General features: G+C 41.6%; 1 protein-coding gene across 2 annotated transcripts in view; it reads left to right on the forward strand.

Annotated features, from left to right (window-relative positions):
• SCYL3 (SCY1 like pseudokinase 3) overlaps nt 1–14,687 on the forward strand; it is a 32,270-nt gene that overhangs the window by 2,731 nt on the left and 14,852 nt on the right. For both annotated transcript variants that reach the window (XM_081326149.1, XM_081326148.1), the window contains exons 2-6: nt 3,498–3,709; nt 7,006–7,191; nt 10,780–10,893; nt 11,780–11,836; nt 12,653–12,755. In XM_081326149.1, coding sequence (XP_081182275.1) covers nt 3,545–3,709; nt 7,006–7,191; nt 10,780–10,893; nt 11,780–11,836; nt 12,653–12,755 — 625 coding nt within the window. In that variant the 5' untranslated portion in view covers nt 3,498–3,544. The remainder of the gene's footprint in view (nt 1–3,497; nt 3,710–7,005; nt 7,192–10,779; nt 10,894–11,779; nt 11,837–12,652; nt 12,756–14,687) is intronic.

Consider the following 14,687-nt stretch of genomic DNA (forward strand, 5'->3'; position numbering starts at 1 on the left):
AATTAATAATAATAATAATAATAATAATAATAATAATAATAATAATAATAATAATAATAATTTGGAGGGGACCTTGGAGGTCATCTAGTCCAACCCCCTGCTAAGGCAGGAAACCCTATACCATTTCAGACAAATGGCTGTCCAGTCTCTTCTTAAAAACTTCCAGTGTTGGAGCATTCACAGCTTCTGGAGGCAGGTGGTTCCACTGATTAATTGTTCTAACTGTCAGGAAGTTTCTCCTTAGTTCTAGGTTGCTTCTCTCCTTGATTGGTTTCCATCCATTGCTTCTTGTCCTGCCTTCAGGTGCTTTGGAGAATAGCTTGACTCCCTCTACTTTGTGGCAGCCCCTGAGATATTGGAACACTGCTATCATGTGACCCCTCGTACTTACCCCTAACAAGTCACCCCTAACTTGTACTTATCTTTTTGGTAACAAATTCTTATTGGCTAATTTAAGTACAGAAAATGTTCTTTAATAGTTTTTGGAATATCATGAATGTGCCTTTTTCCTTGTATAATAAGCCTATGACTAGGGAGGGGAAAAAAACCCAAACAATTTTGCCAAAAAAAACAAGCAACCACCAAAGAGCTTTAATTCATACGGTCAATCACTGATTTTGAAATGAACTTCAGTTACCATAGTGCGAAACTTTTGCATTTTTTTTCTGTCAAAGAGAAAGAGACAAATTTGTGAAGTTCAAATCCATGTAACCACTACTAGATCTGCCTTTGAGTTTAACATCAACATCTATTCCAGGGCTTTTCAACCTTTTCACCCATTGTACCACTTTTAGGCTATGGCAACATCCGAGTACCACCAGTCGCCTAGCAAGGTGTCAAAAACTTGATAACCAAAAAAAAAAAAGGAAAAAAGTGATGAAGTACAGGTAGTCCTCGACTTACAACAGTTCACTTAGTGACTGTTCAAAGTTACAATGGCACTGAAAAAAGTGTCCCCCAAGCCACAGCCGAGCAAGAGACCTGGCTGCCTGCCCGTTGGCGCTCTTCCTCCTGTCTGAGGTTTTCATTGTTGTGAACATTTCTGTTGAGGATTGGCAGTGGGGATATGGTGGGGGCATTTGGTTTTTATCCCCCCCCATTCTGCTGGGTGGTTGCAGCAGGTTTTGGTCACTTCACATGACCCTGGGACACTGTGACCGTCATAAATATGAATCAGTTGCCAAGCATCTGAATGTAAATCACAAGACCCTGGGGATGCTGCAACATTCCAGCTGTTCGGTGCTTCTTCTGGGTTCAGAAGCGCCAGGATCAACACCGAGCTCCAGCTGGAGCCTGGCACTGATCCTGGCGCCTCCACTGAGCCCTGACAGCCCTGCAGCTCCAGCTGTCTCTTGCTCAGGCTTGTGCAGTGCTGCCACCGGTTCAGCTCATTCCCCTCCCCTGCTACCACTTTTCTAGGATGGTCGTGTACTACTGCCAGGTGCCCATGTATCACAGGTGGTACCCGTACCACTGGTTGAAAAGCCCTGATCTATTCTACAGGCTTCACAAATTTGCCTTTCTCTTTGACTGAAAAAAAAAGGCAAAAGTCTTGCACTATACCTAGGCAATTGCTTATTTTTTTTGGCAAAATTGCTTGGTTTTTTCCCCCTCCCTAGTCATAGCTTAGAGGGACGCGGTGGCTCAGTGGGTTAGGATGCTGAGCCTGTCAATCAGAAGGTCGGCAGTTTGGCGGGTCAAATCCCGAGTGCCACATAACAGAGTGAGTGCCTGTTACTCGTCCCAGCTTCTGCCAACCTAGCAGTTCAAAAGCACATAAATAGAAAAATAGGGACCACTACGGTGGGAAGGTAACAGCGTTCTGTGCGCCTTTGGCGTCTAGTCATGCCGGCCACATGACCACGGAGACATCCTCAGACAAGCGCTGGCTCTTCAGCTTTGAAACGGAGATGAGCACCGGCCCCTAGAGTTGGAAACGACTAGCACGCATGTGCGGGGGAACCTTTACCTTTACTTAGTCATAGCTTATACAATGAAAAAGGCACATTCATGATATTCCAGAAACTTATGCATATATTGTATGCATGGGGAAAAATGAATAATTAAAACTTTCTGTTTCTGCTGATTTTCTTCCTTCAGCATAATCACTTTAGGCATCCCTAGGTGAAAAGAAGGCAATAGCCTTGTTACAAATTTAAATTTATCTTTTTGCAAAATTGAATGCATCCCTACTATTTATGTGTAGTTGCTTACAAATTCAAAATAAGAAAACAATGTATAGGGCAGATGCGAAATCTTGGAAACTCAGTACTTTGTAAACTGCCTCTGGCTGAAATAACCTTTTTTGTACATTTCTTAAAGAGACTTAAGTGTTTCTATTTGCCTATTTGCCTTCTTTGCAGAGCTCAAAAAAATATTCTTTGGTCTTTTATCTTTTTGGCATGTGCTGTATATATGAGCTCTCCCCATAGATTTTCAACTCTATTCAAATCTGGTTTCTGTGAAGACCATTTCCAAACCTTGATCTTTCTTTCTTACAAGACTTCATAGTTGATTTGAAAGCGCGTTTTAGATCTCTTCTATTTAAATTTGTCCCATGTAGAGGCTGTGTCAGCTTCTGTTCATTCTGAGATTCAGTGGCACATGCAAACTGACCTAAACTTTTTTCATATTCTGCACAAAGTTACTTCTTTGTTTCCAGAAAGGGCAAAAAAGACAAATTTCTGGTGGAATGTACTTTTCAGTGTTTTCAGTGAAATTGTTCTCAGTATGTCATGTTTACTTTAAGATATATTTAAAAACTGGAAATGTTTATGTTCAAGACATTGGTAGACATTTAAACATTTAAACATTTTCACGGTTAGTACTGTATAGGTATATTAACCTGGAAGACCTACTCTGATTAATATGGATTACTCTGTGTATATTGTCAGATTATTATTATTATTATTATTATTAATAATAATAATAATAATAATAATAATAATAATAATAATAATAATAATAATAATAATAATAATAATAATAATAATAATTTTATATGTATACCGCCCTTCTCCCGAAGGACTCAGGGCGGTGAACAGGGCAATGCATGTTAAAAAACAAGAATACAAATATTAAAAGAAATTAAACAAGACGCCCAACAACAGCAATAAGTTAAAATACATTAAAAAAACAGTAAAACCCAAGCCCATCACCCATCAGGCCAGGCCGGCTTGTTCAAACAGATAAGTCTTTAGATCGCCCCGGAAGGAGCGAAGGTCGGGCGCGATCTAAACATCTGTCATCATAAAAGAGTGAAAAGTTTCCTTTTCTTAATGTTCCTCCTGCTTTGTTCAAAGGATATCAAACAATATGTGCATCATGTAAATACTAACACATAGGTTTCTGATTATGCAAATGATTCACACTAAGTATGTAATTGTAAGATCTGCATTATGGCATAATCACAATTTGTTATGAATGCTGCTGAACATAAGGAATTTTACGCTAATATTAATTGGGACTAATTTGTCTGAAATCATTTCTCTTTAAAGCTTCTTTGCTACTATAAAATATATTCCAAGACACCTCGAGTTAGGTAATGGGATCAGAGAGCAGTGCTCTAAAGCGTGATGCAGTGGAAGAACCTTCATTTGCACTACCTTCTGGAGTCAATATTTATTCAGCAATATTGCAGCATGACAAACCTGCTTCAGTGTTTGTTTACAGTAGAGAGAATGAAGACAATGTTAACAGAGCTGCCAAGGTATTTAAATATTTATTATTACTATTTGCATAGAAATGTCTGAAATCTCTTTTCAGTAGAAATTTCAAGGGCAGTTTATGGGGAAAAGACACGTGGCCTTTGAAATAGCAGCACAAAAAGTAAAGTTGAGCTTAATTCCTAGTGATTACTGATGTAGAACATAGAATGTGTCACTAGGTAAAGGTAAAAGTTTCCCCGCACATGTGTGCTAGTCGTTTCCGACTCTAGGGGCCGGTGCTCATCTCCGTTTCAAAGCCGAAGAGCCAGCGCTTGTCCGAGGACATCTCCGTGGTCATGTGGCCGGCATGACTAGACGCCAAAGGCGCACGGAATGCTGTGACCTTCCCACCGGAGTGGTCCCTATTTTTCTACTCGCATTTTTACGTGCTTTCGAACTGCTAGGTTGGCAGAAGCTGGGACGAGTAACAGGCGCTCACTCTGTTACGCGGCACTCGGGATTCGACCCGCCAAATTGCCGACCTTCTGATCGATAAGCTCAGCGTCCGAACCCACTGAGCCACCGCGTCCCTACATAGGGTATTATTCTGACAGAATTATGGTTAGATTCACAACATACTTGATCATTGTTGTTTTGTTACAATTTATTGAATATATTTATTGGGTTTGTAGAAACATTAAAATATAAACCATGTTTTACAAAACACAGTGACTATATTCTCACAAGTAATTAGCAATTATATTATGCTTAGCATTTTATGTTCTATTTACATTCAGAGCTAGGAATGGGAAGAAAATAATGGTTATCGTCTTTCCCCAAAAGTAAGATCTATCCTGAAAATAAGCCCTAGCTTGATTTTTGCGGGTGGGGCTAATATAAGCCCTACCCCAAAAATAAGCCCTAGTTTTTGGGCGAGGCGCACGCCTAAAAATCAAGCTGGGTTGAGGGGGTGGAGCCCCACAGGCTTCATACCCGCTTTCCAGGCCTCCCATGAGTCAACACCTGCCCCTCCTTGCCGGCCCACTTCTGTGGCATCCCCAGGCCTGCATTTTGCAGTCAGAAGCCTTTCTGGAAGGCCTCTGCAGCTGAGAACTGAGCTGTGGCTTCAATCCGTAGCTCAATACTCGGCTGCATAGGCCTTCCGGAAAGACCTCTGACTGCGAAAGGCAGTCTGGAGCTCTATTCTCAGCTGCAGAATGAAGAATTAGAGAATTAGCTGCAGAATTAGAGCTGGAAGGGACCTTGGAGGTCTTCTAGTCCAGCCCCCTGCTCAAGCAAGACAACCTACGGTATACCATTTCAGACAAGTGACTAGCCTCTTCTTAAAAATCTCCAGTGATGGAGCGCCCACGATTGAAGGAGGCAAGCTGTTCCACTGGTTAATTGTCCTCACTGTCAGGAAGTTTCTCAGACACTGATAAATATTTGTAGAAACTGGCCATTTTACATAATATTGTTGACAGATCATCCAGCACTGATGACTTAATTTTGTGTGATATAATTAGAAAGTTTTATAACTACATAAATATCTGAGGATTTGACTTTTGTTTATGTATCACTGTGACTGATAAAAGTATTCTTGATTTGTAACTGTTTTAGATTGGTTGGCCGTTATTTAGTAAAGTGATAAAATTATAAGCATTGCAGAAGAAATTGTACACTTTCTTATGTTGCGGTAATATTTGCTTAATGACCGGTCGCATAACGACCATTCAAAGTTACAACAGACACCAGGCTCTCTCCCCTCCCCCCCCCACCATCAGGTACCCCTCATTCGATTTCAAAATTTCAACAGCCATATCCGGTCATGGGATTGCATTTTGGGCATTTGGCTACTGGCTCACATTTATGGCCATTTGCAGCACCCTACAGTCACGTGACTGCAATTGTTGACATTTTTTGCCAGTTTTTGGCATTTACTTTCAGTTTCCACCAAAAAAATGCCCATGGGATAAAATGGATTTGTTTAATGACTTAACAACTTAACACTTAACAACTGCCACAAAAAAGTTGGCAAAATTGGGTGTGGTCACATGATGACCCACTTAATGATCACAAAAACTTATGACTGTAATTCTGGGCTCAATTATGGTCGTAAGTTGAAGACTATCTGAATTTTATTAAATAAGTTCAGGCAGATTAGCTGTGAGTTTAAGCCCTTCCCCGAAATGTCTGTGGTTTAGAAATACGTTTTTAATTCAGTGAATGAAAAGAAATATACATGCTTTCATTTATATAAGAAATAGATATGGGCAAAAAATTTCAAGGCTGAAATGTTCTAACACCAGAATATTTTCCTCAGTTTTCAAGATGTGCTTTAATTTTATTGGAAGTATTCCACCTACAAATAGACCATTCTGACATCAGAACCCTTTAAATAAAATTGAATGCGATGTTTCAGTATTTGGACATTTTGGTCTCAAAATATTTTGCATATGTGGAGTTCTTAGTGCTCTCTGAGTGTTGTTTGCTTAAATATGTTTTATTAGGTAACTTGTTACCTCATAACTAGGTGACATCATCAGTTTTACATATCTATAGTAAGGGAAGGTGAAATTGTTCAATTTGCATTACCTGTGGTCTTCAAAATAATTTTAAATATTTTCAGGTCAGGTGAGCTCAAAAAAGCTCTGCCAATTGTAATTTTATTAGTGCCTTTTCAATTACTCTAATCTCTTTTTAAGAAATAAATGCATGATCTGACTATAGGGTGTAATTTCTTGTAACATGTTCTTAAATATAATTGGGAAAGTTTTAAGTACTCTGATTTTGTAAATATATGGATTGAGCATATGGAATTACTTTTAAGAAGAGTGAGTTAAAATTATTATATATCTCAAATAGAGGCTATGACAAATTGCAAGAAGTAAATGTCAGAACTGTTGTATTTGGGGAATCCTAAAGGTTTTGATTTTGTGTCTGCATTTATATTATTTGGATTGTTAGTGAGTGATTTTGCAGACATTTTGCATACTGTATAGAGCATTTGCTGCTAGAGACTAAAACATTTCATAGAATTGTTTGTGAGATGTAAATCACCTATTAGATGTTATTTAAAAGTAGGATTTTGGAATACCAGGATTTTTTGTCTCATAGAATTTGAAACCAATATATAGGTGGAAGTTCTGATTGCTAGAGAGCAAATTAGAATTAAGTTTGTCCGAATATTCTAACGAAATATTCAATTTGTTTAGCAACCATATGGAAAGGAAGTTGATAATATTTGTCTTCTTCTCCTTTCACTATTGGATATGAAGTGTGTGGATATAATAATACGTACGTCATACTGAGTGGTGTGTGTTTTTTGTTTTGTTTTGTTTTGTTTGCATTTTGAAAGCACTTGAAAACTTTACGCCACCCTTGCCTTCTGCGCTTCCTTTCATGTACTGTGGAAGTAGATGGAATTCACCTGGTTACAGAGCATGTGCAACCACTGGAAAAGGTCCTGGAGACTCTCTCTCCTTCAGAGTTATGTGCTGGAATCTACGATGTTTTGCAGGCTCTGGTGTTTCTTCATGATCGGGTGAGTGTGACGGATTAAGCACTTTCCAATCAAAATAAAGACAGAGACATATGGAGATAGGCTTTGTTAATTTGTTACTTTTAACACTATATTTCGTGTGTCTTATCATATGTTAGGGTGTTTCTTTTTGCTGCTTTAGTTTTTTTTTTAACATAATTTTGTGTCACCTAATGGAAGATAGATCACATTATGCTGTATTTTTACATATCTGCATTTTTGGAAGCTAAAAGAATTTTTCATAGGCCTGATTTAGGGAATGTGCCCAGAGCACAGTTTTCATTCTGTTTCGTCTCTATTCTGGAACCATCCTTTGACCATCACTTTTGTTAGCCTGAGAACGTTGAGAAGAGACAAAGAAAACTCATGAGCTAATCACTTATCTGCCAAGCTAACCAAGAGGGGAATTCAAAAATGATAATTCAAATATCATTCTACTCCTTAAAGCTGTCATAGTTTCCAGAATAAGAAAAATCCTTTCAATCTTATCCAAATAATAGAAAATTAATTGCCACTATCATATTTTCATTATATATATTCATTATATATATAATGCCGCTTGGGGTGTGTGTGAAAGCCCTAATAAGCAGGCAGATACATAGAATGAAGGCTACTGCTAAGCTTGTAAGCCGCCCTGAGTCTTCGGAGAAGGGCGGGATATAAATGGAATTAAAATAAATAAATATTTATGTGGTCTTTGAAAGAATAAGCAGTTGTTGTATTGCAGAAGAAGGAGCCATCTCGTTGTCAAGCATTCTAATTAAATTAAAAAGTCATTGTTGGGTTGTTGGAAGAATATGTCAGCATTACTACAACCAATCATTTTCAGTGTTGCTTTGACAATGGTTACAGGTTGCAGGGCAGGACAGGACAGGGCAGTGTAATGCTCACCTAAGCTAGGGGCTGGGAGACAGGTGAACAAGAATTTAGGATCGTATTTATATAAGGAGGGAATATCAAAGTGGGCTTTTTAAATAGGGATGATGAAATTGACTTAAAGGCTTGCTCATGGAGGTGGTTGTGTTCCTTCTGTAGTTTAATTAAATTGCAGACACTATTTTTTGTGCCCAGGAGGTCGCCCTTGGTGAAGTAAGAGTAAAAGAAACATAAATGTAAATTGCCTACTAGTCCAAGAATTGGGGAAAAAAGTCCACCTATACTTGTACAGAGTGAAAAAAGCAATGATTCCTCCCTCAAAACAAACCAATGTTATGAGGACAGGCAGCTCTGGAATAAATCTCAGAGTGAGATTTATTTATCCTTCCATTTTTTTAAGCTACTATTTTATATCGGGCTTTTTATTTGATTTGTGGGCAAAATGTTTTCAAAATCAAATAAATTCATTTGGCTTATGCTTTGTTTCAAACCCAGAGGAAGCACAATTTTATAATGTTAATAATTTAAAAAGTCTTATTAGGCTTTACACTTTATTCTGGATTTTACATTAGATTTTGTTAAGGTGGGATAAAAAAAGTTGGTGAAGAGAATAAAGAATAAGAAGCAATGCAGGAGATATTGGATAGGAATAACAGCATGAATTTGATTTGTGCCTGGAGACTGGAGATGAATTTCTTCTAATTAAGGTTTAAGGTTTAAGATTTATTAAATTTATATGCCGCCCTTCTCCCTGAGGACTCAGGGCGGCTCACAACAATAAAAAGTTAAAAGATATAAATACAAAAATTAAAAGAGGATTAAACAATATAAGAAATAAGAACAATTTAAACCAATAAAAAACCAAATTTAAAAACTATGATCAGTCCAGGCCCGCTTGTTGGAATAACCAGGTCTTTAGGTCACGGCGGAAGGACCGAAGGTCAGGGGCCATCCGCAGCTCCGGGGGCAGTTCGTTCCAGAGGGTCGGTGCGCCCACAGAGAAGGCTCTTCCCCTGGGGGTCGCCAGCTGGCATTGCCTGGCCGACGGCACCCTGAGGAAGCACAATTTTATAATGTTAATAATTTCCATGACATACTTGGTCATGGAAATAATTATCTGGCCCTAGATGTCTTGTGTACTTAAAGTACCGTATATACTTGAGTATAAGCCGAATTTTTCAGCCCACTTTTTGGGCTGAAAAATTCCACTTCGGCTTATACTCCAGTCAACAAAAAAACTTACCGAGGACTTGTGCGCGGCCGAGGCTTTGGTGCTTCCAGGATCGCGCGCACCTCTCCCAAGCCACCGCCGTCCGGAGACCTGCCGAAGTTTGGGGAGGTTTGGGGAGGTGCGCGCCTCCCCAAACCTCCCCAAACGTCGGCAGGTCTCCGGACTTCCGCGCCCTGCCTGCCTGCTTCTTTCCGCAGCGGAAAGAAGCAGGCAGGCAGGGCGCGGAGGTCCGGAGACCTGCCGACGTTTGGGGAGGTTTGGGCACCTCCCCAAACCTCCCCAAACGTCGGCAGGTCTCCGGACCTCCGCGCCCTGCCTGCCTGCTTCTTTCCGCAGCGGAAAGAAGCACGCAGGCAAGGCGCGGAAGTCCGGAGACCTGCCGACGTTTGGGGAGGTTTGGGGAGGTGCGCGCCTCCCCAAACCTCCCCAAACGTCGGCAGGTCTCCGGACCTCCGCGCCCTGCCTGCCTGCTTCTTTCCGCAGCGGAAAGAAGCAGGCAGGCAGGGCGCGGAGGTCCGGAGACCTGCCGACGTTTGGGGAGGTTTGGGGAGGTGCGCGCGCACCTCCCCAAACCTCCCCAAACTTCGGCAGGTCTCCGGACGGCGGCGGCTTGGGAGAGGTGCGCGCGATCCTGGAAGCACCGAAGCCTCGGCCGCGCGCAAGTCCTCGGTAAGCTCCGGGCGGTCACTTGCTTCGCGTCTCCTGAGGGAAGGGGGGGCGACTGGAGCGGGCGTGTTTCCTCGCCTGCTGGGCGCCGCGATTTGCCCGGGGAACGCGCGGGCCCCGAATGGCAGCGTGGAGCGAGGAAGCGGACAGCCAGGGCTTCCCCGAGAGCCACGGCCACACAGGGTATTCCTGTGTATTCAGGCTTGCAAAATGGCGGATCGAGCCTCTGCTGGCGGCAGAGGCTTGCAGAGCGCGGATCCAGCCTCCGCCGGTGGCGGAGGCTTGCAGAACGGCGGATCGGCTTATACTCGAGTCAATAACTTTTTCCAGTTTTTGGGGGTGAAATTGGGGGTCTCGGCTTATACTCGAGTCGGCTTATACTCAAGTATATACGGTAAGTATAAGAAGTGGCAGAATAAATATAGGTACTCAATGGAATAGGCAACTGAAAAGATAGAACTATGGATTTCAGTTCTTCGTATTTGGAGCTATATTTGAGCATAGTGTCCTTAATTATTTTCTTTAGTGGTTATTGATGAATAGTTTTTCCACTACTAAAGCAAGCAAACTCTAAGCAGCCTACCCTGTTGTTTTGTCTTGTCTAGATGTGTGTGAGTAATAAACTGATTAGTATAAACTTAGCCTGACATAACACTCCTTACTTTCTAGTTCTCCAGTGGGATATAAAGTTCCTCTGTTGTTTTGACTGCTGTCCTCTGTTGTCTCAGGATATCTAATTAGTACTAACAAGACTTTTATATTTAACTATTCCCAGTCTTACTATGTATTTTTTTTATCTTTTTAAAAACACCTACTAGGGAAACCTAACCCACAATAATATCTGCTTATCCTCTGTATTTGTGAGTGAGGATGGACATTGGAAATTAGGAGGCATGGAAACTGTCTGCAAGCAGAATGAAGCAACAGCAGAGGTAGAGTCAAACACCCTATTCTGTTGTCACATACAAGGGAACTACTTCCTGTTCCTTGAATGGTCTTCACTGTTGCATTCCACTCTCTTGAATAGTTTGGATATTTTTAGATTCCAACTTGTGTGAGTTTATTAGCCAGTCGTGTTGCCTTATTTCTTTTTTCAGAGCTATTAGTAGGGTCCCCAAACTAACAACACTGAACAAGAAGACACGAAGCTAATTGATAAGGTTCAATGAACAATTATGTAGGGATATTGTTGCAACCTTGCAATGACATACATATATTTAGCTCTAATGAAGACACTACTTTGCTAAAGATGAAAGAATATGATCTCCTGTGGGCCCTTGATATAAAATAATTTAAAATTGGGATTCACTACAATGTTCTAATTGCTGTGGCATTTGAGGATTTGGCTTTCCCAGCTTTGACCAAATAAGAAAAGTGAAATTACACTATTCTCAATTAAGGTTGTAAGAATGATACCTGACTTCTGTTTTTGCGAAGTGTACAGTGAACAGAGATGGGACAGAATCTACTATTAACTTTCAGTAGTAATCAATATTTAATATCCAGTATACATCAGTTGCACTTCCTGTTACTCTCAGACAAATTACATTGTCTTTTAGGGTCAATGATTTTGCTCATTTCGCAATCTTATTACAGAAGTTTTGGGTTATATGCAACATAGCTTTAAATGATGCATTGGGATTTTGGAGTGTCAGATAATGCATCGAGAGTAGAGGGGTAGAGAAATGCTGTTTGAATAAATATTTAGATGTGTGGTAAGGAAAGGACAAAGATAACATATATAGGTTTCTGTAGCTTGTCTTTGTGACACAAGTTCTTCTACATTAATATGGCTTTCCATTGTTTCACCCATTGTAGTTTCTGCATAGTATTCAGGCAATACGAGAGAAGGCAGGAATTCCACCTGAAGAACAGGTAAATGTTATCATTGTTTATACAGAAGAACTCTGCTGAGACCAATCTAAAAGATAACTTGAAAAAATAGTTTTTGTTAATGTGGGTTTAATTGTACATGTATAGTAATCAAAGATAGGGACGTGGTGGCTCAGTGGGTTAGGACGCTGAGCTTGTCGATCAGAAGGTCGGCAGTTTGGCGGGTCGAATCCTGAGTGCCGCATAACAGAGTTAGCGCCTGTTACTCATCCCAGCTTCTGCCAACCTAGCAGTTCGAAAGCACGTAAAAATGCGAGTAGAAAAATAGGGACCACTATGGTGGGAAGGTAACAGCGTTCCGTGCGCCTTTGGCGTCTAGTCATGACGGCCACATGACCACGGAGACGTCCTTGGACAAACGCTGGCTCTTCGGCTTTGAAATGGAGATGAGCACCGGCCCCTAGAGTCGGAAACGACTAGCATGCATGTGCGGGGGAACCTTTACCTTTTACCTTTTACTCACCCACTACAAGGGTTTCTTCCCTTGATTTCAGAACCAAAAAAGTTATTTGGTTAATGTATCTCTTACCAAGTGCCGTGACTCTGGCCTGAGTCTTATTGTAGGTCAAACAGCTCCTCCTAGATTATATGCTGTTTCTTCAATACTCTGTGCATATTTTTTTTTATTTAAAATAAAGTCTCCTTGTTTTGGTAATTTTTCTCTAATATGGTACTCTTTGTATTTAATAGAAAGATGTACATATTGTATATTTTTAAATATTTAAGGAAGTATGATATATTTAAAGATAATGTTTTGGAAATGGTTAGGGTCTTCCATATAATATTTTTATTCCCCAGTCTGTAGACTTCCAGCTTCTTCCTGAAGGTCATGGGCATTCCCGAGATGCCTACTCATTTGGTGTAATGGTTGAAAATCTGCTTACTTTTTTAAATGAAGAAGGTAAGAATTCTTGGAAATAGAATGTATTGCCTCAAGTGTAAATGCGCTCACAATTCAGAATGGATAAAAGGAAATACTCTCATATACAGTGCTTAGTGGAATTGTGGAACATGTTTCTGCTTGTGGCTTTTAATATTGGTTTTGTTGACCACCATCTCTAGAGCGGGGTAGGACAACTCACAATGGCCAAGTCAGCATGGATGGGTGGGTGCACTGGGTAGGCATGGATGAGTTGCTGCAATTGGATAAGCCTGGGTGAGTTGGTGCATATGAGTGGGCTTGAACGAGTTGGCACAGATGACTTGGTGCGAATGACTCGGAGCAGCCAAATGGGCACAGATGGGTGGGTATGGCTGGGTCAGTGGGGGAAAAAATCACACTGACTAACTGGACAACTTGGTGCCCCACCAGCTCCTTACCTCCCTGAACTGACAGCAGCCAAGCATGCAGCTGGATGCAGGTTCACCCCATTCCAGCACCACAATTTCAAAGGGAGAGAAACCCATGAAGTCTCCCAGAGCCCACACTGGAGCCCAATGATGGTTGACCCACTGCTCTGAAAACAAGTTCCCCGTTGCCCTCCTCCAGACTGGAGGCTGTGAAGATCTGTATGAGGACAAACCGGTTCCCCCTCAATCCTATCAAAAGGGAGGTTTTGGCCCACCTGCATCTCTAGAGCTGTCATGTTTTATATCTTCCCCAACGGGAGACAAAACCTCATCTTCCCCAAATCTTGCTATGTATCATTGTGGGAGTGAAGAACTGAGCTTTCTCCATCATTGCCCAGTGAAGGGGCAAATGAGGGGCACTGCCCTCCAAGGTCAGAAAACTCACTTTCTGCCTCTGCCATTCCCAACAGCTGTTGGGTTGAGGCCAAGTAGCTCCCGGACACACACACACACACACACACACACACACACACACACACACAAAAACTGGATCTCCTGTTTATTTGGAAGTTGCAGGGGCATGATGGAGAAAGCTCAGTATTTAAGGAATAAATCTTGCCAGGTGATATGCCTATCTCATATTTTGATTTGCTAACTTCTATAATTGAATGTGGGAATGCTGTAGACATATCTTTACTTCAGTTAGTATTTGACTGAATACACAGTGACATTCTGATTAGCATGCTAATTAGGTTTTGGCTAGATCACTGGACAATTAAATGAGAATAAAAGGGGTTGGTTTTTTCTTGTGGTTCCTGCCTGTTTCTTGGAAGAGGGGTTTCTCCTTGTGAGTATAACAAGGACTCATGTAGGCTGGGACAGAACACTTGGCCTCAACCCAACAGCTGTTGGGAATAGCAGAGGCAGGAAGTGAGTTTTTCTGACCTTGGAGGGCTTTGCGGGTCTCTTTCCCTTTGAGGTTGCAGTGCTGGAGTGGGATGAAATGACACCCAGTTCCATGCTTGGCTGCTGTCAATTCAGGGGGGCAAGGAGCTGGTGGGGTGCCAAGTTGTCCTCACCTCCAGTTGGCTGGTGTGACTTGTTCCACCCTGACCCGGCCATGCCTACCCAGTGCATCCACCTAGCCGTGCCCAATTGGCCACTCTGAGTCAACCTCACCGAGTAATCTGTGCTGACCCAGCTGTGCCCACTCGTATGTGCCCACTCCACCCCACACCCAATTGGCCAATGTGTCCACCAGATCCTATCCACCCAGCCACACCCACCAGCCTGAGCCCACCTGGCTGCCCCAAATCATCTGTGCTGACCCAGCACGCCCCCTTGTCTGGTGCTGCCTGGCCACACCCACTCATCTGCTTTGAGCTGGCCATTGTGAATCGTCCCGTTCTGCTCTAGAGAGCACAAGATTAGAAAGTTCCGATTTTAGTAAATAAAAACTCCATGTAAAATCTTAAGAACTCTCTCTGAAGGAACTGAGTTGTCCATTATTTGTGCCATGATATTTTTTTCAGCAGGTAATTAA

Source organism: Vipera berus (genome assembly GCF_964194415.1).
Source record: "Vipera berus genome assembly, chromosome: 3".
NCBI classification, from domain to species: domain Eukaryota; kingdom Metazoa; phylum Chordata; class Lepidosauria; order Squamata; family Viperidae; genus Vipera; species Vipera berus.